Consider the following 23,395-nt stretch of genomic DNA (forward strand, 5'->3'; position numbering starts at 1 on the left):
AACATCGACAGTCTTGCGCCGAAACTATCGTCGTGGCTCACTCGACTTGCTTTTAGTTCCCAAGGTTGTGACGGAAGCTCGGTGCTCACTTGGGGCTGGCACGGCCACTCCGACGGCCGCTGCGAGTCTTGACAGCAACACCGTTGCTGGTACCGTCACCGCTGCCGTTGCTGCTCGTGGAGGCCAGGACCTTCCTGCGGCCAGGAGTGCTCGAGGCTGCAGCAGCGCCACGGCGATCAGTGGCCGCCTTCTTGACCGACGAGGTGGCAGTAGAAGCGGCGGCGGCGGCAGCGGCAGCGGCAGCGACAGCACCATCCTCGTCGCCGGAGCGGTGGGCGCTGAAGACATGTCGGCTGCCCCAGGCAGGGTCGGACCTGATGTCGATGACCTGGTCGTCGGGGATCATGTCGTGCTGCAGGTCCCAGCCGGCGCGGTTGCAGAGCTCGGCGACGACGACGTCGCAGTCGCCCAGGAGGTCGATGTCGAAGTTGTGGTGGGTCACCGGGGTCCTCGAGATGTAGATCTGGGGGATGTGCGGCGGGATAAAAGGGACCAGCTCGCTGACGGGGGCGACCTTGAGGCTGGTGCCGATGACGACGACGAGGTCGGTCTTGAAGCGGTCCTCCTCGACCAGGCGGCGGCTGAAGGCGTCGGGAAGAGCCTCGCCGAAGAAGGTGATGTCGGGCTTCATGATGCCGCCCTTGGAAGGCATGTCGTACTCGGAGTCGCTGGCACTATCGTAGTCACCGGGCCGGCGGCGAACCTTCTTCTCGGTGCCGTCGCGCACAATCTTGCGCTTGCGGCTGCTGTTTTTGGTGGTGCGGCGTGGGACGGCACAGACGGGGCAATAGGGGATCTTTCCGGCCTTGATCTCGCCGAAAATGGCATCACCTGGCACTTTGTGGCCGCACTGGATGCAGGTGGCGGTGGCGAAGGAGCCGTGGCTGAGAGAGAGAGAGAGACTTGGCTTAGTGGACGAGATTTTGGGGGAAGCGAGACTCGAGAGAAGATGGCTTACCATTGAATCAACTTGTCAGGAGAAATACCAGCCTTGGACTCAAGATTGTCAATGTTCTGCGAGTAGTTGGTCAGGAGTTTGCCCTTCTCCTGCAGCAGCGCAATGAACTTGTGGGTGGGCGAGAAACGCTCAGCCTCTGGCAGGATGTCTCGAGCGACCGAGAAGAAGATGGAAGGGTCCTCCTTAAAGACAGTGATGTTGAAGACTTCCTGGGGGTCGTCGAGGCCCAAGTGGTGGAGCTTCGAGTAGAGACCGGTGCCGGCAGAGCGGAAGTCAGGTATGCCCAGCGAGGTGGAGATGCCAGCACCGGTCAGGACGATGATGTTTTTGGATTTCTGGAGGAGCTCGACAGCATCGTCGACTGAGTTGTACGTGGACAGTTTGGCCCTCTTGGCCAGCTCGCGGGTGATGGCAAGGATCAGCAGGCTGCGGTAGGACTGATCAGGATGACCCTCGAGGAAGTCAGGGGGTCGGACGCCAAAGGCAGTGAGGAGCTTCTTAGCCGAAATATAACCAGAATCAATAGTACGACGACAAAACTCCTCAGGACCCAGGGCACGAAGCTGCTGGCGGAAGTTGACTGCCTCATCAGGCGTGCAGAAGTTAGGATCTGGAAGCAGTGGCACCATCAGCTACTGAGCCCAACACCACCACCATCACCACTAGAGGAGGCGCCACAAGAAAAAGTGCTGGCTGTAGGGCTGTGCTGTGCGCGATATCGGGCAAGACGGGGGAAAGCACATAAAGACACACACAATGTCTTATAAGGGAAAGGGGGGGGGGGGCATAGTAAGGGAAATAGCTTACTGCCGTGAGTGTTATCATCAGTCAAACCGTCGAGCAACTCAGCCAGAAGAGACTCAGTCTCCCAAGAGTTATCGAGGTCATTGACGTGCTCCTCGAGCTCGTTCAAGGGCTGGGCGACACCGTGCTGGATGTCCTTCTTGATATCCTCGTTGACGTCGTACTTGTCCTCCAACTCAACAACCTCAGAGACGCTAGAAACAGCCTCTTTAGTCTCGCGCTTGGCCGAGTTGCGCTGAGTGCGCGCGTCTTGATTGCTCATGTTGGGCGGCGAGCACACCACGGTAGATATGCAGCTGCAGTCAGGAAAGGGGTCGTGGAAAGGAGTTGAGAGTGTGGATGTAGAAATGAAGATGACGTTGCAGAGGCACAATCACTGAGAATGCGATAAAGGAAGAAAGAGGTTGGGGGGAGGGGGCGGAGATTGTGTGTTCTTGGGAAACGGTGACACAGAGGAGCGACAGGAGGATAGGACTATTTTCTCTTTGGGTGGTGGTGGTGGTTATCGAAGTGGAAGAAGTTGGATGAGGTGGTTGGTTGAGAGCAGTAATGGCTTGGGCCTTTGCACAAATCAAAACTGGGAAAGAACTGGATATGGATTGGGTTGCCGTCAGAGCTGAGATTTCTATGTAGAGGCTCAGAATTTTCAAACGACACAATTATCTGAATAAGAAATCATAGGGTCCAGGGTGTGAATAATCAGTGTTGGGGGAGGAGGTTGGCCCTTGAATGCATCCAGAGTGTCAAAGGTGTGAAGGTGTAGAAATGCAGGTGAAAAGAGAAGGACGGCCACCTGTGTATGATGCAGTGCCACTTGAAAAGGGAAGGAGGCAGTGAGTGAGTGAGTGAGTGAAAGAGAGAGGGCTTTTAGGCAAGGTTGGCCTGTTTCATGCTGCCCTCAGCGCTGATCCATGGCTGTGGTGCACACTACCTATTCTCATTCCAAGGCCCCCTGCCCGCCACCATTTGTGCAAACAGACGAGTTCCCCAGTGTCTGGTCTAGAAGGTAGGCTAGGACGATGACCCTAATTCTCTCTTTAAGCTTCCAAATTTACTTTGTTACTCAGCCTACAGGGCACCTTGACTACAGCTGGAGCACACCAGTGCAGCTGAGTTGACACGGTACGGGAAGTCTCTCCGTGCTGGCCTGAAGTGTCTCCCTATCCCAGCCCCCAGCTTCCGGAATGCTTGGCAACTCATTCTTCAGAATCACCCTCACAACTTACTTGTGTGCCATAATGCCATAACGTCTTCTCTCGTCATCTTTAAGACACATAGGGCCTTCTTTAAAGACCAAAAAAGGTTTTCTTTCTTGTCTCTCTCTCTCCTCATAATTTCTTGTCCGAGACTTACAAATAGTCAGTCTATACAGACTCATATTGCAGCTATCTCCTTACAGATCACCTTGATAAGAACAATCATGTTAGACGAATGTGCCCGGACTTTACCGAGGCCCCCCCCCCCTTAGAAATTAGGTTCAAATTTACTTTTTGCCCCTACACACACACACACACTCTCTCTCTCTTTCTCTCTCCTCTCTCTGTCCCTCCCTCCCTTCGTGGCATCTTCCGCTGATTTATTTTGGCCATGCTAATTCCCGTTCCGGTAACTGGGCTTCCAAAGAGCAGCAAGGTCCACATAAAGCCATTCTTGTGCACGCAGAATTTCAGGCGCATAACTCAAGTTGGAACTGTCCATTACCCGCTTGCAAAACCACTGCATGCAGGTGATCTGCAAATATGGCATAATAAGTGCCAAAGGTGTCTCCACAGAGGTATCAATCCCCCCCTCATCATCATACATGTAACAACTAAAAAGTATGCGACTGTGATACGTGAGCAAAGCCACCAAAACCACTGAACGGAAACCAATGTTGACCTGCTTGGAGGAAGGAAAAGTACAGATAAACTCTCCTAGTTTAGCGATCTGCAAGACGCTGGTTCAGCATGCCACCACCGGAGACATTAGCCCGTTCAGAAGTAACCGCCCTACCATAGCAAACAGTTAGGCTATCACAACTCAGGTTTTAGAATGACGAGAAGAAAAAGGAAGGAACATATCTGAGTGGAATCGGGCCCCGCTAAGAAGGCCCTAGAATCGGCAGAGCCGGGATGGGAGCTTGAGCTTTGCGGGAAAACAGAACGAGTATTATGACATGTCATGTATTAATGATGATAATAATGCCTTTTTAAGCTAATTCTTTTGATGACCTGATCCGTTACACAGAAGCCCTATCACCTAGATTGACCACTCCCCAGATGTCGCACAGCACAGTCAGAGAGGGTTAATGTGACCAAAAGCTTACGCCTTCCCGAGACCCCCCTGACGACTCCTCGCAGTACCAGGGCGGTACACACAAAGTTGCACTCTTTCATGAGGCCAGAATGTGGCTGCAGATATTGGGGGGTGTCAAATTACAAGCATTCGTTTTACCCTTTTCTGATGCAGTAGAGAAAGAAGCGGACGGAGAGGCCCTGCTGTGCACTAGTTGATCAATAAGCAGATGTAGAGAAAGAATCATCAGGGTTGCTTTCGCTCAGCCCAGTGTCTCCAATTTCTGGTTTCTTGCCACGAAGGAGCAGTATAACACAATTGGCGGACCATTTTACAGCAATTAACGTCTTGATCTACATGGTATTTAAATCAGTTTAGTGTTAATCAGGCAAAGGGGAACCAGGGAGACGTGTTCGGTGTTATATCGAGTACTACTATCAAGTAATTGCTTTATGTTTACTTCAGGTACTCATGGTGTCCTAGGTAGTCGTTGAACTCCACAGGGAGAGAGAGAGAGAGACTTCGGATTGTCGTGGAAGCCGCACATCTTGATTCGATCAAATCGGTCCCCATACGCCCATTCGCCTTCCTGAAGATTTGTCAATTGCTACTTATTTGTAGGTTTGCAATGACCTTCAGGGGCGAACGTATGATTTCCAAGCTTGTGGCTAAATCATGTTATCTTCATCCAAGGCAACCATATATTACTCTAATTTTTTGGATCTCTTCAAAAAAAAGAAATTTTGCAAGGCTGCTGCCTGAATTGGAAGGACAGTAGCCAAATTGCTCAGGTGGACAAAATATTATTCTGATTATAGATCATGACTAATCCACACTGCTCAATAGAATCTCAAACCTGGGTTTCTCATTTGACAACGCCGGTTCCATTATGTGAACAGGTTTATTTAGTGAATAATTGCAAGTACACACGAGACAGCTTGCTTGCAAAGAACTTGCTTAGAATCTCGAGCACACACCTCCAAAGACAGTATCGCCCACCTCATACGTAAATAATTTTCAAGCTTATTAATTATCTACATAGAAATCATCAGACCCTTGTTGTGCAGAAGTATCGTGCAAGACTCTGGCAAGTATAGCACAAAAGTACAGGCCAGCCATCTGCAAAACTGGATTTGCATGCCCATCAATGATCCTGATACGCTGATCCAGCCCGCTGGCTGCAGGGACTAGAGTAGGCAAGGCACAACAGACAATCATATGCAACCCATTCACATCGCGGGCTCGATATGATACCCTCGGCCTGCTGGGTCAGCAGAGACAACCTCCACCCTTCCCTTCGATCAGCTCGGTGCGACAGAGAAATGTAAAAGGCCAAAGCTAGCAATAGTGCAAAATACTGATTCAAATGCCACCCGGCAAGAGAGGAGAGCCGGCTCAATGACCTGCCAGTGCTAAGTTACGAGATCTCGCAAAGGCGTCGCCAATCCCCAATCCATTGCTAGATTAATCCATAGTGGGCAGCTGCCAATACCGCACAGTTTGGGTGGTATCCAGGACTCAACTCTCATAGCCTTTGGAGCTCGTTGTCTCACCACCTTCCCTTCCTCCTCGACCGACTTGCTCTAGCTTTCATAACGCAGAAAGAGACGTTTATCGAGCCCAAGGGCCACGATGGGTCGGTTGAACGGACTATTGCGACGCGGTTCTGGCCCCCAAGCGGCAAGAGGTTGACCGTTGCTGGTAGTGTGGGATAACAACCCTCACATGCACACGACAGCATAAAGTGTAAGGATGCCGGCTTCTGGTTGTTGCGAAGAAAGGAAGAAACAAAGGAGTGGTCGATTCGGTGTCTGAACGAAGCGAGCGGAAGAAAAGAAGGTTTAACTGGTTTAGCCCAGACAAACCGTCTCTATTTATGATACAGGCTCATCGTGATGCGATGAGATAGACCGCGCGAGGGCGGAACCCAACTCGAGAGGCCGCAACAGATCCCTGGGTCGTGAATGTGGTGTCGAGTGGTCTGTCTGCTTCAATATCGCGTATGAGTAGACATATCCCTTCACTCTCACCAAGATATTGTAGCCTGCGTTCTCGATTGGCTCTGTCTTGCCACCAGATCTACCATTGTGTGTAGGAAAGGGCTTGGAGACGCAATGCTGCCCGTTGTGTATCTGCTAAGAGGCGCTGATGATGTTTTTCTTTCTTTTTTAATCTAAGGTCATGTCCACTAAATCACCATCGTTGCAACAGGAGTACAGTACAATGACTGGATAATAAATTAAAAAGTACATAGCGCTGGTTGTGTTTAATTAATCGCTTAATAACGTTATGTATTCCTATTCCTGATAGCAGGAACGCACCGCTGGGTATCTAAAGCACCATATAATCTGAAAGATAAAGATAAAATGAGCGTAGATGAGGCCATAAGACTCTTGCCCACATTAATACCCAAAACGCCCTGACCCTCCGTATGGTCTGAACCGCTGCCGTCTTCTCGTGCCCCCCGCATAGTCCCTCGAGCCCATGTTCAGATCAAAATTATGCAACAGTCCAAATCGAGGCCACAGGTAGAGGCGCGCCTAAAGCCTGGCCTTGTCCGACGGCACACCCTCGCTCCCATTCCCCCTCTCCCTCTTATCCTTCCTCCCATGCGACTTCTCCCGAAAGCCAAGGCCCGGGATGCCGCTCCGCAGCGCGAGGCTGCTTGTCACGACCGAGATGCTGCTGAGCGCCATGGCGAGAGACGCCCACACCGGGTCTAGGCGGACATGGCTCCCATTCGAGACGATGGGCATCAGCACGCCGGCAGCGATGGGGACCGCGACCATGTTGTATACCAGGGCCCAGGCAAAGTTGACCTTAACCCTAGTGAAGACGGCCTGGGACAGATCGAGCAGCGTGACGACGCTCCAGAGGTCCGACTTGACAAGCACGAACTCGGCGGAGCTGATGGCTACGTCGGAGCCGGAGCCAATGGCGATGCCGACATCGGCCTGTGTGAGCGCTGGGCTGTCGTTGATGCCGTCGCCGACCATGGCGACCGTGGCACGTGTCGAGGCCTCCTCTCCCTCCTTATTCTTGTCACTGCCGCGGCGGGCCTTCAGCGTCGACTGCAGGTACTTGATCTTGTCTGCCTTCTGCGTGGGTAGGACGCCCGAGATGACCTGGTCCGACGGGATGCCGATGAGGGTTGCGACGGCGCGAGCTGTCACCTCGTTGTCGCCAGAGAGCATCCACACGCGTGTGCCCCTAGACTGAAGAGATTGAACGATATCGACGGATTCGGGGCGGATGGGGTCAGAGATGGCAAGGGCGGCGGCGATCTTGAAATGTGGCTCTGATGACGATGTGCACCTCATGGCGACAAGGGCAATGGACTTGGCCTCCTTTTTCCATGTGTCAGTCATGGACACGACCTTTTCTGAGAGCTCGACCCCGTGGTCCTTCATCATGGCTTCGTTGCCGACCAGCATCTCATGAGTCTCTCCACTCGAGAAAGTTGCCTTCAAACCCTTGCCAGGTTCCTCCTGCACATCTGTGGTGTCTACGTTGGGGTCAAGCTCCCTCTCAGCACAGAACGACACGATGGCCTTTGCAATGGGATGGCTGCTGCTCTCTTCAACAGCCTTCAGGGCGGCCAGCATGGTTGACGTCTGCTCTTTGGAGAACGCGCCGGGATCAGGAAAGATGGTCGAGTCTGTGATGCTCGGCAGGCCGCCCTCAGTGAGGGTACCTGTCTTGTCGAAAACAACACAGTCGATCCGGCTCGCCTTCTCAAAGGCCTCACCTCCTCCCTTGGCGAGGATCCCATGCTTAGCAGCGAGTCCGCCGCCGACGAAGATGGCCGTTGGTGCGGCAAGACCCAGACCGCAGGGGCAGGCAACCACAAAGACGGCAATAGCAAATTGCAGGGAGAAGGCGACCCAGCCGCCCGAGGTGACGTCCAGATAGTCGTTAGGGATTACGCCGCTGAGCCCGAGAATCATCCAGATGAGCCAAGTGACAATGGCGATCAGGGTCACCACAGGGACGAAATAAGTGGTCAGGACGTCTGCGATCTGCTCCATGGGGGCACGCTTGGTCTGACCTTCCCGGACAACCTTGACGATCTGGTCGAGCATCGAAGTGCCGGCCACGCCAGTGATCCGGATGACGACTGGTTTGTCCTTGTTGACGGTACCAGCATAAACAGCATCCTCGGGACCTTTCTTGATAAGTCGAGCCTCCCCGGTGAGGCTGGACTCATCAAAACTGGTCTCACCCTCGACGACGATACCATCCGCTGGCGGTGATGCGCCGTGCCGTATGCGGACTGTGTCACCGAAATCGAGCAAGTCGGCCTTGACGACCTTGTCCTCCGTCTTGCCTTCGTCCTTGCGCTCGACAAGCACGGCTTCTGTGGGACGCAGCTTGCCAAGAGCTGTGACCGCGTCTCCGGTCTTGGACTTGCTGTACGCCTCGATCCATCTTCCGACGAGCAGGAAGAGGGTCAAGAACACTACCGAGTCAAAATAAAATTCCTGGTCGTTCACATGATCAGGCTTGTTGACGCCGGCTGCAATGAGCTGTGCTACCGAAGATACATATGCGATTGTCGTGCCCAGGGACATCAGGGTGTTCATGCTGCCAAATCGATAAAATCGTCGCAGGATGGGCATCTGACTCCCTCTTCTCCAGAGGGTCTTAATCTCTTTGAGCGCTCGGGTGTGGAACACATCGGCCGCGAAGAAATAGACAGGGGTCGCCAGTATGAACATGGCGATCTGGGCGCGGCTGATGCCCGAGACCCATGGTCTCGTCAGGAAGTCCTTGGAGGTATTGGGGTCTGGGATGAGGGACATGTAGACAACGCCGAGGATGAATGTTGGTATGGCTACGATGAATGTGAATATGGCCCGGTAGAGCAGCCGACGCTGGTGCTGGTGCTGTGCCATCTTGGATCGCTCCTCCAGGCTGGGCGGATGGTAGATGGAGACCTGCAGGGCTGGGTCGCCGGCCTCCACAGCTGCCAGTATGTGTCGGATGGTAAAGTTGGGAGCCTCGGGCACGTAAGCAATCTTCATGATTGGCTTTGCTTGGGTGGGCTCGGTGATGATGTCGATCTGTCGCCTGAAACCAGCGAGACTGCTGATCACCCGGCCAGGGCAGTGTGAGCAATAGATGCCACCCAGCAGGATCTCGACGGTCCTCTCCTGAGTCTCAGCCTGCTCGCTCTCGACTGGCTCGACGCTGTCCAGGTGTGCTTCGTAGCCGCTGTCCTCAATGGCCTCCACTATATCGTCGGCATGTCCCTTGCCGTAGAACTCAACGGTCGCACTGTTGGACAGGAGATTGACTGCGGATTCTGTCACCCAATCTAACTCGTCGAGTGTGCCTTTGATGTTGTTGATACAGGCAGCGCATGTCATGCCACCCACGGCCAGGCTCGCCCGCCATAACTGCTTGTCAGCTGAGCTACTGTCGTCCGAATCCACCGTGACAAGAGACATGTCGTTGGGTTTCTGTGCGGCTGCTCCCTCCGGGTGCTGGGCACCGGCTGAAGACGACGAAGCTGGTGGCGAAGCGGCACCACCATGTGGTTGGTCGTGACATGGCTTTGTAGATGTGCCTTGGGAATTGCGGCACTGCTCACAGTTTAAGAGATGAACACGGGCGGCTTCCGACTGGGAGTGATCCCCTGACAACCATGTAGAGAGTGTCTTGTAGGGTGCAGGACGGGTCTCTGTGGCTTGTCCATCGTGTAGGGATGCGGCTGTGGCGTTGTTGATCTGAGACGAGGCATCTTCTGAATCATCAGCAGAGGTAGAGACGCCAGAAACCTCGTAGCCGGCGTCGGTCAAGACATCAGCCATCTTCTTGATCTTGACGGATGAATCATGTTCCACGGTGACGACTGAAGTGACGATGTTTGGCGAGACCCATAGGACCTTGTCGCCAAAGGCCTCCATCAGTTCATGTCTGATGGCTGTGACGCAAGTGGGACAGTGCAGATTCGAGACACTGTAAGAGGTCTTGACGACGACAGAGGCACCGGACTGCTGAGGAGGATGACGACCACCACGACCACCACTGCTCGACCCGGGGGCCCGCTTAGATAAAGAGGAGGGCATCTTGACCGTGGTGCGTGCGACACTTAACCAGGGCGACGACGGGTAAGGCTTGTGGTCTCGTGTAGAGTAAGTGATGTGATGGATTGGGTCGGTACAATGTCGTACGGCAGTGCAATTGGCGGGTGCCAATTCTGCCGGTGAGATTAAATCTGCACAGAGCCTATTATCCTGATTTTCCAGCTCCTCTGCTGCAGTACCTGAACTGGAATACGGAACGGGCTGCGATGGAGCGGTTGTCCAGAGATGGAAGCGTGGTTGGTGGTGTTTGTTTCAAGGGGTCGTTATATGTGTGGCTGAACATTGACGACAAGAAGTGGCGACTCGTTCAGGAACAAGGAAGCCAGCGGCAGACTTTATGATGAAGGAGCGACACAGACAGCACATGCTAATCATCACAGGCTGCTAATTTGTTCTGGACCATTCCATCAAGAGAATATGAGAATTTGTGATCAGGCATTTGAAATATAAACAGGTCTCCTGGTTGATGATTTGACTGGTTGTGGTTTCCGCACAAAAGCCGCACCTACCTCTCCATCATCATTCTGACACAAGCGTTGTTTTCGCGTAGTCGAAGCGCCACACATGGGCGCCGTTTGGGTGGGGGGTCAACCCTGCCATTAGTGGACTGGCTATACAATACTGAGCCATGTTTAGTCATCCATCCTTGGTTCTTTCCTCATTTTGTTCTTCCCTTTTTCGGCTGAGAAGATCTCGAGAGGAATGGAGGCTTTAGACAATTGACCGGTGCCCATGATTAAATGCCCATACTGAAACATACACTGGGCGAACCATTGATGAAAACAGCCCGTTTACTTAGAAGGACCGGAAGAGGAGGAGGATGATAATGATGATGATGATGATGATCTTGAGAAGGACGACAACAATGCTACCTTTGTAGCCAATTATGTGTTTCGAGAAAAGGATAAGAGAAAGAAAGAGAAATGAGACACAGGACGGGCCAGACAAATATAGCACTTGTCCTGGTCGCTTCTTGAGTAGTTACACACTTTTCACTCTACTCAAGCCCCATCGCCACGCCAGGCTGGCGCTGCACTTCGGCTGCTGCCGAACGGAACGAGCCACGCAGACAAGCCGCATGCCCTTTTTTCTTCTCTCCTTCACTTTTTAAGGTTGTCGGTATCGATTTGCCCCCACATACACTAGTCAGTTCTCCCTACGATGGAGAAAGAGGGATCACATCTTACAGCCATGGTCATATCCCGAGGTCGATTTGGCTGGTCATGGACGGGGGATCAATAAGAGGCAATGAAACTCAAGCAGATCTCCAGTGCGTGTGTAGGACAAGACAAAAGAGCCAAATCTGGGTCTCCAACAGCTTTGCATGGATGGATGACTCGGAGCCTGGTAGTCCGTGTCAATATGACACCTTTAACCTTGAGCGCGACGCCTTTTCCCTATTATTGTTTCTTGCTGTTTTGTATTTTATTTTTATTCATATTTGTTAAAGAAGGATTGGTCTAAGATTGCAAGACCTGTGAGACCTTCACCGCTCTATGCACATGCCTTACCCGAGTACGTTGCGGCATCGTCAGTTCCCCATAGGTTTGGAGCAGGCAAGGAACGATCAAAAGGTTCGAGGGCAAGTTTGAAGGAGGAGACCAAAGGGTGATTTGTCTAGCAAATGATCTCTCTCTCTCCATGTTCATGGTGGTTGGTGCTGATAATCTGGAGAGGGTGTGGAAAAGGCGTACAGAAGACTACGTATCCGCCCTAAGACCTCGTTCATTTCAAATGTTGCTCCACTCTTCTTCCAGCCTCACGGACCACTCTAAAATGCCACGGCAAGCATGGTACATGGTTAGACAATCATCGTCATCACATCGCAGCAGGGACAAGTTTTCGCCATATCCTCCAGACATGTCGCCATTTTCCTCACGTCTCGTCTCACTCCTCTTGGGCCCTTGTATTCCATTGTATTTTATTTCTAACCACCACTCAAAACACCCCCATAACTGGGTTTCCCCCATCGGCCGGCTCGGTACGCCCAACCTGTTTCCGGCCCTCCCGCACCGACAGCCTTCAGCCTTCCGACTTTTCCCCAGTTTTGCCGCCCATTCCTCTCAGCCTTTTGCCCCAGTGCCGGCTGGTCCCCTAACCCCCTGGACCGCCGCCGCCGAGGTGCGGCAAACCCTTTGAAAAACTTCCCGCATTGGGACTTCATGCCGTCTCTGATTGGCTGCTGATGGCGCAATTCTCTCACGACCTGATCTAATGCCAAAAACGAGCTGGGTTACAAATGCTTGCTTGGCCTTCGACGGATCATCATACGGCGGCCGGAAAGGAAAGAAATTTCTGATTCAGGAGGAGAGAAGGAGCGAGAGAAGAGGCTGGGCTCCATGGTCTTATTTTTGACAGCCTGGGAAAGAACTGCTCCGGTCGCGCAAAGCTAAAGAGGATCTTTCGTGGGTCGTTTAGTTTGGTTGCGGTGGTTGCTTAGAGAGAGAGAAGACATGAGAAAAAGATATTTCTAATAGCGGACAGAACAAGCTACTCAATCTCAGTCTCGACCCTTTTCTTTACCTCACTAACCTCCTCTCCGTGCCCATAAGTCTCTTTCCCCTTTCATTGTGATAGCACTGTGAGTGGGGAGTAGTGACTTTTGTGTGTAAGCTGCTGTTTGTGGACGTTGTTGGTCCTCAACTTACATCATCGAGGGTGTTGTCCTTCTTATTCTTTAGCACACACAGTCTCTTTCACAAGCCCCCCTCTCCTTGTACATCTCTCCCATCAACACATCACCATGCAGCTCAAGCACGCAGAGTCTGGGGCGACCGCCATGGCCTCCGAGGAGCAGGTCAGCACGGCGCCCACCTTCACCAAGCTTGCTGCCACCCTCCCCCTCGGCCAGATGGTGCCTCTGTCTTCCATCAATGGCCCGACCTACGTGACGGCCCAATTGCTCGTCCAGCAGGTCGCCTACAAGCTCTCGGACAAGATCTTCTCCTACTCCCCAGACACCTTCGATCTGGATGTCGCCGTGCGCGAGTGGTCCCGTTCCGCCGAGCCCAACATCCACGCCTCTACCACCGCTGTTCACCCATTGCAGACCCGTGCCGGCGCCGGCGCCTTCGCCCTGGGCTACATGTTTTCGAGCGACTTTGACCTGGCCCGCCGCCACATCCCTCAGACCCTGTTGGCCCCTAGCCTGAGCCTGCGCAGCCTGCGCGGCGCCCTGGACCAGCTCAGCCTGCTGTACAGCGTCGCCAGCCCTTTTGTGGCTCACGTTGCCGCTGCCGAGTACGCCGACGAGCACGGCCTGGTTGCCGGCTACGGCGCCGCCCTGCAGCTCGCTGAGGACCTGGGGCTGGGCCTGGTCGGCAGCTCGTCCGCCTACGAGGCCCAGCACATGGCCCTGCTGGCCACCCTGATGGCCCACATCCTGCCCAGCGTGCACATCTACGACGGCATCCGCACTTCGCGCGAGACCCTGCGCGTGATTGATGCCCTGGGCGAGGTTGGCATCCGGGACGTCTACACCAACCTGTCCGCGCACGTCAAGGGCCTCAACAGCCACCTCGACACCGCAGGCAAGGTCCTCGCCCTGCTGGACGCCTTCAATGGCGAGCTGGGCACCGACTACAAGCCCTTTGAATACTTTGGCGACGAGGACGCCGATACCGTGCTCGTTGTCTTCGGCAGCGTCGAGGCCCAGATCGCCAACCAGGTGGTTTCCCAGCTCGCCGCAGAGGGCAAGAAGGTTGGCGCCATCAGCGTACGCCTGTACCGGCCCTTCGTAGAGGAGGCCTTCCTTAGCCTCCTGCCGGCTTCCGTCCGCCAGATCGCAGTCTTGGGCCAGGTTGCCAACGCGTCCGAGGTCGATGACGCCGCTGTTCAGTCCATCCTGCACTCCGATGTCCTCACTGCCGTGTCCTTCTCCAGCAAGTGGGCGCAGGCTCCCGCCGTCACAGATGTCAAGTATGCCGCGTCCGAGTCCCTGACGCCCGCCAGCTTCCGCTCGGTCGTCCAGAAGCTCATCAGCAAGGACGGAAGCCGCAGCAGCAGCCCTTCTGTCCTGCTGTCTGGCCAGGTGGAGCAGTACAGCTTCTGGGACGTGGACAACTCGGCCGCGGTTAATTCGCCCGCTGTGGTCGGCAAGTTCTTCACACGCGAGTCATCGAACAACGTTTATGTGTATGAGACGCATGACAACTTGGTCCAGGGCGGCATCATTCGCACCGATATCCGCAGCTCCAAGAAGACCATCGAGGCGCCCTACGCTGTGGACGCGGCTGACGTCGCGTACGTGGGCGAGGAGAAGCTTCTGCAGGATGTGGACGTCGTGAAGGGCGTCAAGGACGGCGGAAGGCTGCTGCTGAGGCTGCCTGGTCTCAAGGACAACGAGGAGCTCGAGAAGCGCCTGTCTCCTGTGGTCAGGAAGGCCATCCTGGAAAAAGCAGTACGCCTTTTTGTCCTCGACTCATCCTACTCCCCGGCCCTGGAGAACAATCTGGAGCTTCTGGTCGAGCTCGCCTTCCTGCGAGTCGCCAGGCCCGACGGCGCCGTCGATGTGGCCAAGAACCTCTCTGCGCCGCGTGAGGGCACGATCCAGGAATGCCGCGACGTGCTCAACCAGTGCCTGCGCCAGGTCGAGGTGCCGGCATCCTGGGCCGAGCTCCCAGCTGATTTCACCACGCCCACGGCGCTGACCAGCACCATCAAGACGAGCGCCTTCGTCGGCTTCGACAAGGAGGAGCCCGAGCAGGGCCTCCAGCTGAGCAGCTGGGCTTCGGCGGCCAAGGCGCTCGTCTTTAAGGAGGCGTATGGCACGCAGTCGTCGCTCCGCCCAGACCTCTCGGTCAAGACAGCCACGGTGCACGTCAAGGAGAACCGCCGCCTGACGCCGCTCACCTATGACCGCAACATCTTCCACATCGAGTTCGATCTCGGTACGTCGGGCGTGACCTACAACATCGGCGAGGCGCTGGGCGTGCACGCGGACAACGACCCGACGCAGGTCCTCCACTTCATCACCTCGTACGGCCTCAACGCCGACGACCTTGTGCAGGTCCCCTCGCGCGAGGACCCGCTGGCCCTCGAGACCCGCACCGTGTACCAGGCGCTCGTGCAGAACATCGACATCCTGGGCAAGGTGCCCAAGCGGTTCTACGAGCAGCTGGCCGAGTTCGCGACGGACGAGCTGGAGCAGAAGAAGCTGGCGGCGCTGGGCGGCAAGGACGGCGCGGACGAGTTCAAGCGGCGGTCCGAGATCGACATGGACACGTACGCCGACGTGCTGGCCGAGTTCAGCTCGGCGCGGCCCTCGTTCCACGACCTCGTGCGGCTGGTGGCGCCCCTCAAGCGCCGCGAGTACTCGATCGCGTCGGCACAGGCCGTCACACCCAACTCGGTGTCGCTGATGATTGTGGTCGTGGACTGGGTCGACAACAAGGGCCGCACGAGGATGGGCCAGGCGACGCGGTACCTGTCCACGCTGCCCGTCGGCGCGGCGGTGACGGTGTCGGTCAAGCCAAGCGTGATGAAGCTGCCTGCAAAGGACACGGCGCCCCTCATCATGGCCGGCCTGGGCACGGGCCTGGCGCCCTTCCGTGCCTTTGTGCAGTACCGCGCGATGCAGAAGGCCCAGGGCAAGGAGATTGGCGCCATCCTGCTGTACATGGGCTCGCGGCACCAGCGCGAGGAGTACCTGTACGGTGAGGAGTGGGAGGCCTACGTCGACGCCGGCGTCATCACCCTGCTCGGAGCCGCCTTCAGCCGTGACCAGCCCCAGAAGATTTATATCCAGGACCGCATGCGCGAGAGCATCAGCAGCATCGTCGACGCCTACATCAAGGAAGAGGGCAGCTTCTACCTGTGCGGGCCCACGTGGCCTGTTCCCGATGTCACCGAGGTGCTGCAGGAGGCCATCGCCGCCGAGGCAAAGGATGCTGGCAAGAAGGTTGACCCGAGAAAGGAGATCGAGAGGCTCAAGGAGGACGGGCGGTATGTGCTCGAGGTTTACTAGGTGAAAGAAGTGGTTGTCGCCTCGTCGTTGTCGTCGTGACGGAAGAGGTACATTTCTTGGTGGTGTGGCTGCCTTTCTCCAGGGCTTCTTTTTCTACGGAGTTTAGGTAATTAGGAAGAAAAAACAAAAGATCGGTATTGTTTGGGCCCAGAGAAGTAGTATTTCCGTGGTATATCCACGCTTCCCTTGCAGTACGGTGATATGCCTTTGTGGATCAATGCATGCCGGCTCTACGAGTTGGTAGAGGACAAATAGACAGCCTTTGAGTTGATTATGTGTATACTTGGGAGGAATAACGTGCATGTTGCTGAAGAGGGATGTAATGAGTGTTCCCAAAAGATACTTTGGGAAGCACTTTATGCTGTTGTAGAAATAGTGACCAACCCTTCACTATAAAAGAAAAAGTAAACTCAGGCTTCCTCAGAAGTGTCAATAATGTGTGGTTCAGTTTTATTCTCCCCACTTCCTTGTCTTTCACACCTTATCGTCATGACACCGTCTTAGAGAGTGCTGCTTCCCGGACAGGCTTCAGTCGAGCAGTCAAGACAACCGTGCTCTTAAAAGTCCGTCTATTCATCAGCTCGGAGTAAAAGCCTGTTGCTCAGATGTCTTGTTTCCTTTTATTTGGGAAGAAGTGGAGAGGAGGGACCAGAAGTAGAGAGGAGGGACCAGAAGTAGAGAGGAGGGACCAGAAGTAGAGAGGAGGGACCAGAAGTAGAGAGGAGGGGCCATGGTGAGATCATCATCAAGTGCCAGGCTGCTTGGGTTTCTGGGAGATTCTATAGAACAAACGGAATGTTTTGCTGCCCAAGGTCAAGAATAGGGCCCCAAGAAGCTGAAGCTCGCCGTACCCTAGCAGCAGCACCCGCAAGCTCCGTGCCCCCTCCGCTGAGTCGAGAGGAGGGCGCTGTTTGCGCCCAGACAGGGGTTGGAGGTTGGTATTTTTACCCCACCTTGCCCACCAAGCAAGCCCAGCTTGATCAAACGGAGGGGGGGGGGGGCCACTGTTGAACCCCGCTGCCGCCCTGCTTCCCAAGGTTGCAAAACATCGACCAGTCCTCCCCGCCACAGCCCAACACCAACCCACCCACCACCTACCACCATCTTGCACCCACTTCTCACTACTCTTACACAAGAGAAACGACCCGACGGCGAGAGACAAAACGTTCGTCTGAGTAGCTACTATCCTCTGTCTCTATCTCTTTTTCCCTTTTTCCGAGTCCAGAATCGAGAGCGTCGCATCGCACCACCACATCAACAAACGCAAGATGGCCGTCAACTTCCAGGAGGTCGCGACCCAGTTCGTGCCATTCTACTACAACACCTTTGATGGCAACCGCGAGGGTTTGGCATCGCTGTACCGTGATAACAGCATGCTTACCTATGAGTCCACATCGGTGGTTGGTGTTGCTGCCATCGTCGAGAAGCTGAAGGTACCTACCTACCCACCTCGTCTATCCCGCGTCTACCAGTCACCGCTGCCTAGCTTGAACGAAGGAGAACGTTAGGCGGAGCAGGCTGGGGCTGCGCGATCGCGATAATTTTGCCAACTAGCCTAGCCCAGCCTGCTTTCTTTCCGACGCCCTCGTCCCCTTCATCCCACAGTGAGCCTCTTGCTGACGCCTTTTCGAACTGCTCCAGAACCTGCCCTTTCAGAGCGTGAAGCACGAAACCCACACCATCGACCCCATGCCTGGCCTCGGGGATAACGGTGTCCTGATCCAGGTCACCGGTGCCATCGTTGTACGTTATCAAAACCCACCGCCTTGGCTCTGGACCAAGTCGTCTTAGAAGAAGGGAGAAGGAAGAAGAAGCAAGGGGTTTGGTGCAAACATCAAGAACAACAGGCTGACAGTTTCTGGCTCTTCAAATAACAGGTTGACGGCGACTTGGAGAAGCCCTTCAAGTTCGCGCAGACTTTCCACCTGATGCAGGAGCCCAGCAGCGGCAGCTTCTACGTCTCTCACGACATCTTCAAGCTGATCTTCTAAATATCTGCACCTTATGATCTGTCCGTAGCAGGAGGAAGAGGAGGAGGGGAATGATATGAATAGTTGGGTGGGAGGAGGGAGACATGGTAGCTGGCCGGATAAGAGAGAACGCCGGGTCGAGGCTGGTCAAGCAAGTAGTCGGCAGGTGTGTGAGCGACGATTTGCGAGGACAAGAAATCATCTTCGACGGATGGAAGGGGCATGTTCGACCTAATTCTTCAAGATGCGTGATAACAACGGGAGTACGCGTGGTCAAGAACAACCCCGCTTATGCTTTTTTCTTTCTCTTGTTCTTTTTATCTTTTTACATTTCGATCCTACTACTTGCGTCCTGCGAGTGGAGGTCCCTAGCTGGCAGCCGGATCATTTCCCAGAACCGTCGGCCCAGAGCGCAGTCACCTTGTTGGAAATCGCGTGGCCAGTTCGGATGTAGAGACGACCAATATCAATTAGGAGAGTCTGACTCTGTGAGTGTTCTGTTCTGGCCTGTAGGAATATTAATCCGAATTCAACTGGATGTTTGTGATGTGGACGATCGTCGACGACCGGGCAGTCAGCACACGCTGTATATCGGCTCCTGAGGGGATGTCCTTTGGCCAAACTCATCATGATTCTTGGGCAGCGAAGTGGGGACGAAGGATGCCCATGACTGTATTCACCTATTGTTGGGATTTGGGTATTGGCAGCTGACATGTCTCCTCTTAAAAAGAAAAAAAGGCGCAGCAGCTCTTGGGTCCGACTGGCCACGGCCGCGTAAGTACTACACGTAGACCAACTTGACCAACCGTCAGTCGGATCATGTCGAAGCCTCCTAATAATGTATGCTGTGTGTGGCCTCCAAGAGGAACCAAAAAGAACAGGGTCTTGTGGGTCGCCATTGCGGTCTTCTGATGACTCCAATGACCAGGAACGATCACACCTAATAAACATCAGTTCACGGTTTGAGATTTGTTTCTGGGGGTGAATAAGATCGGGTGGACAAAGCCGCCCAGGTTTGAAACGGCCGTGACCAGACCCTTGGGGGGCGGAGGGCCCGCTCGTTAGTCACTGCACTCACACCGTGGGGCCTTCCCTTTGACAGGGCCACAGTGCCTCTTGTTGGTATGACACAGAATAACCAGGCCTGCCAGCCCTGTTACAGGACACCCCCTTGAACAGCGAAAACCAGAACAGCTCATGTCACACCAGCCGTCAGACTATCAAAACGTGTCAGGGAGCTGCGCAAGCTGAGGCTTAGAAGTTATTACCGACCACCCTGTATTCAGAGACCCTACTCGTGTCCGTCTTTCCGAGAAGACGACGACGACAACAACAAGCACCACCACCGTGCTATTCAACAACATTATTCTTCTTCCCTCCTCGCCCAAACGAAGCAGTACATACCGCCTCACCACATTACCTCCTCCTGCCCACGAGCGAACGGGCCAGACGCACATACGAGAGCCAAGGAGATTGCACATTACACGGACGCACGAGTTGGACTGAGACATCCGACGGAGGACAGATAGACTCGCGAGCGAGCGCCTTGACCCTGATCCGACATCACCGGCCCTCTGTCTCTCCTCTCCCCTGCGAGCAACTCTCCAAGGAAAGCACCTGAACCGACAATCGATCGCAAGTAAATACAGTCAAGATGACTCTGAAGGAGGAATTCGCGACTAGAAACTTCAGTATGTCACTTTCTGCTTCCCCACCACCCAACGGAGTCCGCCTACCGTGATTGGCGCCATGGCTCGGTTGTTAACATCTGAAAATAGGTATCTACGGGCAATGGTGAGCTTCCCCCTCCTCGAACCTCGGCGGCGACGACGATGCGTGCGCTCTTGGTCAATAAATGAACACAGCCCCGGACATCTGATGAGGGACGATTCTGGGCTCGGGGGAGAGTCGTGGTGAAGAAACAGGGATGGTCGTCGTACCATGAGGTTTCCCGCGTTGCTAACGCAATACTCTTACTACAGGCTCGGAGTGCTGTCAATGATTCTAGGCTTTGCTCTCGGCATTGCAAATATCTTCACTTTCAACATCGTCATCATTATCTTTTGCGCGCTACTGCTGTAGGTCCAGTCCATCCAACCCGCTGACCTCGTCTTCTTACCCCTCGGCCGTCCAGTTCAAGTCCCCCAAAGCGCACGGCGCGACAAAAACACACACCAACCCGTCCTTTGCATTTCCACCCCTTCCCATGTCCTGCTGAGTCGGGTCGAGTCGAGTCAAACCTCAAGAGCTGACCAACTGTGTCCCCTCGGGGCCTCCCTACAGCGCATCCGCCTTCATCATCTTGTTCATCGAGGTCCCGCTCCTCCTGCGCATCTGCCCCACGTCGAGCACTTTCGACAGCTACGTGCGCAGAATCTCGACAAACTACATGCGCGCCGCGGCCTATGGTGTGATGGCTATCATCCAGTGGCTCAGCATCATCCCCAAGGCCACATCGCTCATTGCCGAGGCCATCGTGCTTACCGCCACCGCGCTGTGCTACCTCCTGGCCGCGGTGAAGCACCAGCAGTTCGTCGGCTCCAAGACGCTGGGCGGCGCCGGCGTGGCACAGATGATCGTATAATCGCGAGGAGGAAGATAGCTGATTGATGTGGCCAGCTGGAAGTAGCTGGCTGGAATTGGACCCTATGTTATGAGAGGGGGAGATGTTTCCTGTTGTAGTGCTGGCCTTGCTCGGCTCTTTGTGTGCTTTGGGCAAGGAGCAGAGATCAAAATGAAGATTGAGCCCAGCCGGGACTTATGACGTGAGAACGAACCTGGTGTGTGTTACCAGAAGATGTCTCCTGGCTGAAGACTGTCGGATTGGTGGGTTGATTTTCTTGTTACACTTCTAAAAGGAGAAGGATGGGGCGAAATGAATTGAGAGGTATTCTTGCGGTGTGTACAGAGGATAGGAAGGACCCTCCCTCTTATGGGTGTGGCACTGCAAGACCGCATCCTCGGGAATGGTACGATGGCGTCTATGGTTTTGCTACCACTGGCTGTTGCGGTTTCTTTCTTTTCTCTCTCATTACTTTTTTTTCAGACCCAAGGGAGAGAGTTATTGAAGAATATCTTTTTTCCCTCCAATACTGGAGCCGGCATGTTGTATTCTTTTGTAGTGCTACTGACCATGTTGACTCTTGTAAATATGTAGCTACTATCGAATCCCCGGCTACGGGGGCTGGTGTAGTGTATAGTAGGTCTCTGTAGAACGTTACTAAGGACTACCTCTTTTTACGGGAACTTACTTATTGGGGCAACCAGAGCCTCGGGTCCATACACAGTCGTCATCCGTCCAGACCAGCTATTCCGGGTGGAAACATAGTGTGAGAGACGAGGTACTACTACTACTACTGTATGATGGCATGGATGAATAGTCATTATTGGACATGTCTACCCAGTGGCTATGCGGCGTTACCCCAGGTTGATGTGCAGTAGGAGCAAGTCTGTCTAAGTCAACAGTGGCGTCAGTCCGTCAAGAGGGGGAAACGTGGAGATGATGCAATATTGCCTGACGAGACGTGTGAGATGTTCCCGTGTCTTTACGTAAAAACTTCAGATCACAAGGGGAGAGCAGAGATGCAAGCCAAGGTCCGGAGTTGGAGATCGATCTGTTGTACCCCTTGCCCTGTCTAGACTCTCCCATCGTCCACTCCGTGACGACGGTGTATTGTATTGACTGCAGGTACTTGATTTTTCCTGAAGCAAGTCTCAGCAGAATCCATCTACCTCTACTCTTCGAGAACTTGTCTGGCAAACAGATGGCATGTCATTTATTTCTCTTTTGCTCGGGTTCCAAGAAGGTCGAGAGGAGGGGGCGGGATGATGACCAGCTATGATTCAGGTCCTGGTGTCACGAAACAGGCATGTATAGCCTGCTGTTGGGAATAGTGAGAAAGCCTTTCTGATGGTATGGAGGTCTAGAGCAGAAGGGTGTGAAGTCACTACAGCCCACGGCAAGGGACAAGCTGGGATAGTGGGGGATGATCCGGTGCGCATGACGGCGGGGTTTTCTTTTTTAGAATCTCCAGGTGGGGCCCAAAGCATCATTCTACTGTGCTATGTACTATGTTCAAGTACTGCGGAGGCCTTCTTCACCTGTGCATAGTTTAGCTTCACCGTCTCACCGTCTGTTTCCTTGCTTCCTTTTCTATCTATTCTTTCTTTCTTTCTTTCTTTCTCTCTTTTGCTTTGGACATCGTCGCTAGTGTCAACGGGGAGGAGAGAACTATAGAAGAAAGTAGATCGCAACTGATCGGTAATTGCCATGGCCTACATACTGAGCGACTGACAACAGAAGTGTGGCCGTGTGTATTCTTCTTCTTTTCATCGTGGGGTGCATTGACTGGTTGACAGTAGGCCGTCCCAACCACTGTGCTAAGCCCAGAAGCTTCGGGGCATGAAAAAAAATGCAATGCAGGTTTTGGCGTGTGCAGCTTGCTCGAATCGTGATCCGGTATGTCGAGGTGGTAGCCAGTACCTGAAACTACAGCGCGGCGCCCTTACCGGGAGAGGTCACTCGGACAAGGGGATTGGTTACGAGGAGAACAGAAATGGCGTGCCTGTGCACTGCGATCCGTTGCAGTAAGGTGCAGAGGACATCCCTGTTTCTTGTGGGGAGGAGGGGGGGGGGGGGGAAGGAGAGACCTCTTCAGCTCCAATGACGAAGGGCGAATAACCTGGAAGGCATTTCACACGATCGCCGGTATAAGTCAGTACCCGCTCTCTTTTCCCTCTGGCTGCTTTCTCTCGTGAAAAGCCTCTATTCTCGTTGGCATCTTGTTGTTTCGTTCAAAAGTGTTCTCCCTAACGTATACAGATTATTTGGATCTCATATCCTGCTTCCATCAATTGACTATCCAGCTTACCACCACACGTCTTGTACTCTACTCTCAACTACCTTCACACCTTTGAATCCCCACCATTGGCGATCATTGTAGGTGAGTTCCAGTGCCGCTGCAAGCCGCCTTCCCCATCATCATTATCATCATCACCATCTCCAGCAAGCAAGTCTCGCGTGCATACTTTCATTTTCAATCGAATTATGGAAACAGTGGACGAGCTATTTTTCTTTCCTTTATTCGTCTTCTTCTTTGTGAGCGGTTTTTCCTTGACGGATCAGCACCACTCAATTGCTGCCGCCATCGAGGTCGACCGTTTCCGTCTTATCTGGGCCCCGTCCAACAAGTTATCATTGCGGCCGGAGTGGAAACCCGTATGCCCAGACTCTCTTGGGTCATTGACGGCGTCCCCGTGTTCACCGAGGAGACGG

The 23,395-nt window shown here is 54.0% G+C and overlaps 5 protein-coding genes across 5 annotated transcripts; 3 read left to right on the plus strand and 2 right to left on the minus strand.

Moving 5' to 3' along the window:
• Positions 1-337: 337 nt before the first annotated feature.
• On the minus strand, positions 338-1,952 carry M406DRAFT_219173 (uncharacterized protein; the record flags this gene model as incomplete). The annotated part of the gene is made up of 3 exons (XM_040915537.1): positions 338-944; positions 1,019-1,628; positions 1,826-1,952. Coding segments are annotated over 3 exons (1,344 nt in total), but the record flags the coding sequence as incomplete, so codon positions are not given.
• Positions 1,953-6,371: 4,419 nt separating this feature from the next.
• M406DRAFT_353105 (heavy metal translocatin) lies at positions 6,372-10,360 on the minus strand. The gene has a single exon (XM_040922737.1). It carries the CDS (start codon positions 10,165-10,167, stop codon positions 6,637-6,639), a length of 3,531 nt encoding a protein of 1,176 aa, XP_040772442.1. The 5' UTR covers positions 10,168-10,360; the 3' UTR covers positions 6,372-6,636.
• A 2,676-nt stretch (positions 10,361-13,036) lies between these two features.
• M406DRAFT_266098 (uncharacterized protein) lies at positions 13,037-16,150 on the plus strand (the record flags this gene model as incomplete). The annotated part of the gene is made up of 1 exon (XM_040917785.1): positions 13,037-16,150. The coding sequence occupies one exon, from the start codon at positions 13,037-13,039 to the stop codon at positions 16,148-16,150; it is 3,114 nt and encodes a 1,037-aa protein (XP_040772443.1).
• A 1,094-nt stretch (positions 16,151-17,244) lies between these two features.
• Positions 17,245-18,657, plus strand: M406DRAFT_323872 (uncharacterized protein). The gene is made up of 3 exons (XM_040919826.1): positions 17,245-17,583; positions 17,792-17,893; positions 18,028-18,657. The coding sequence occupies exons 1-3, from the start codon at positions 17,419-17,421 to the stop codon at positions 18,139-18,141; spliced, it is 381 nt and encodes a 126-aa protein (XP_040772444.1). The 5' UTR covers positions 17,245-17,418; the 3' UTR covers positions 18,142-18,657.
• A 1,117-nt stretch (positions 18,658-19,774) lies between these two features.
• On the plus strand, positions 19,775-21,208 carry M406DRAFT_353108 (uncharacterized protein; the record flags this gene model as incomplete). Its single annotated transcript, XM_040922738.1, has 4 exons — positions 19,775-19,811; positions 19,899-19,914; positions 20,103-20,198; positions 20,350-21,208. 4 exons carry the CDS (start codon positions 19,775-19,777, stop codon positions 20,702-20,704), a joined length of 504 nt encoding a protein of 167 aa, XP_040772445.1. The 3' UTR covers positions 20,705-21,208.
• Positions 21,209-23,395: the final 2,187 nt, after the last annotated feature.

This window comes from Cryphonectria parasitica, assembly GCF_011745365.1.
Source record: "Cryphonectria parasitica EP155 unplaced genomic scaffold M406scaffold_8, whole genome shotgun sequence".
Classification (NCBI taxonomy): domain Eukaryota; kingdom Fungi; phylum Ascomycota; class Sordariomycetes; order Diaporthales; family Cryphonectriaceae; genus Cryphonectria; species Cryphonectria parasitica.

What these genes read in the sequence shown, in the direction of transcription:
- M406DRAFT_353105 (XM_040922737.1), bottom strand. Translation starts at nt 10,167, where the DNA reads ATGCCCTCCTCTTTATCTAAGCGGGCCCCCGGGTCGAGCAGTGGTGGT.
- M406DRAFT_323872 (XM_040919826.1), top strand. Translation starts at nt 17,419, where the DNA reads ATGGCCGTCAACTTCCAGGAGGTCGCGACCCAGTTCGTGCCATTCTAC. An exon ending in CCATCGTCGAGAAGCTGAAG is followed by an intron (nt 17,584 to 17,791) that starts GTACCTACCTAC and finishes GAACTGCTCCAG; the next exon opens with AACCTGCCCTTTCAGAGCGT. An exon ending in AGGTCACCGGTGCCATCGTT is followed by an intron (nt 17,894 to 18,027) that starts GTACGTTATCAA and finishes TTCAAATAACAG; the next exon opens with GTTGACGGCGACTTGGAGAA.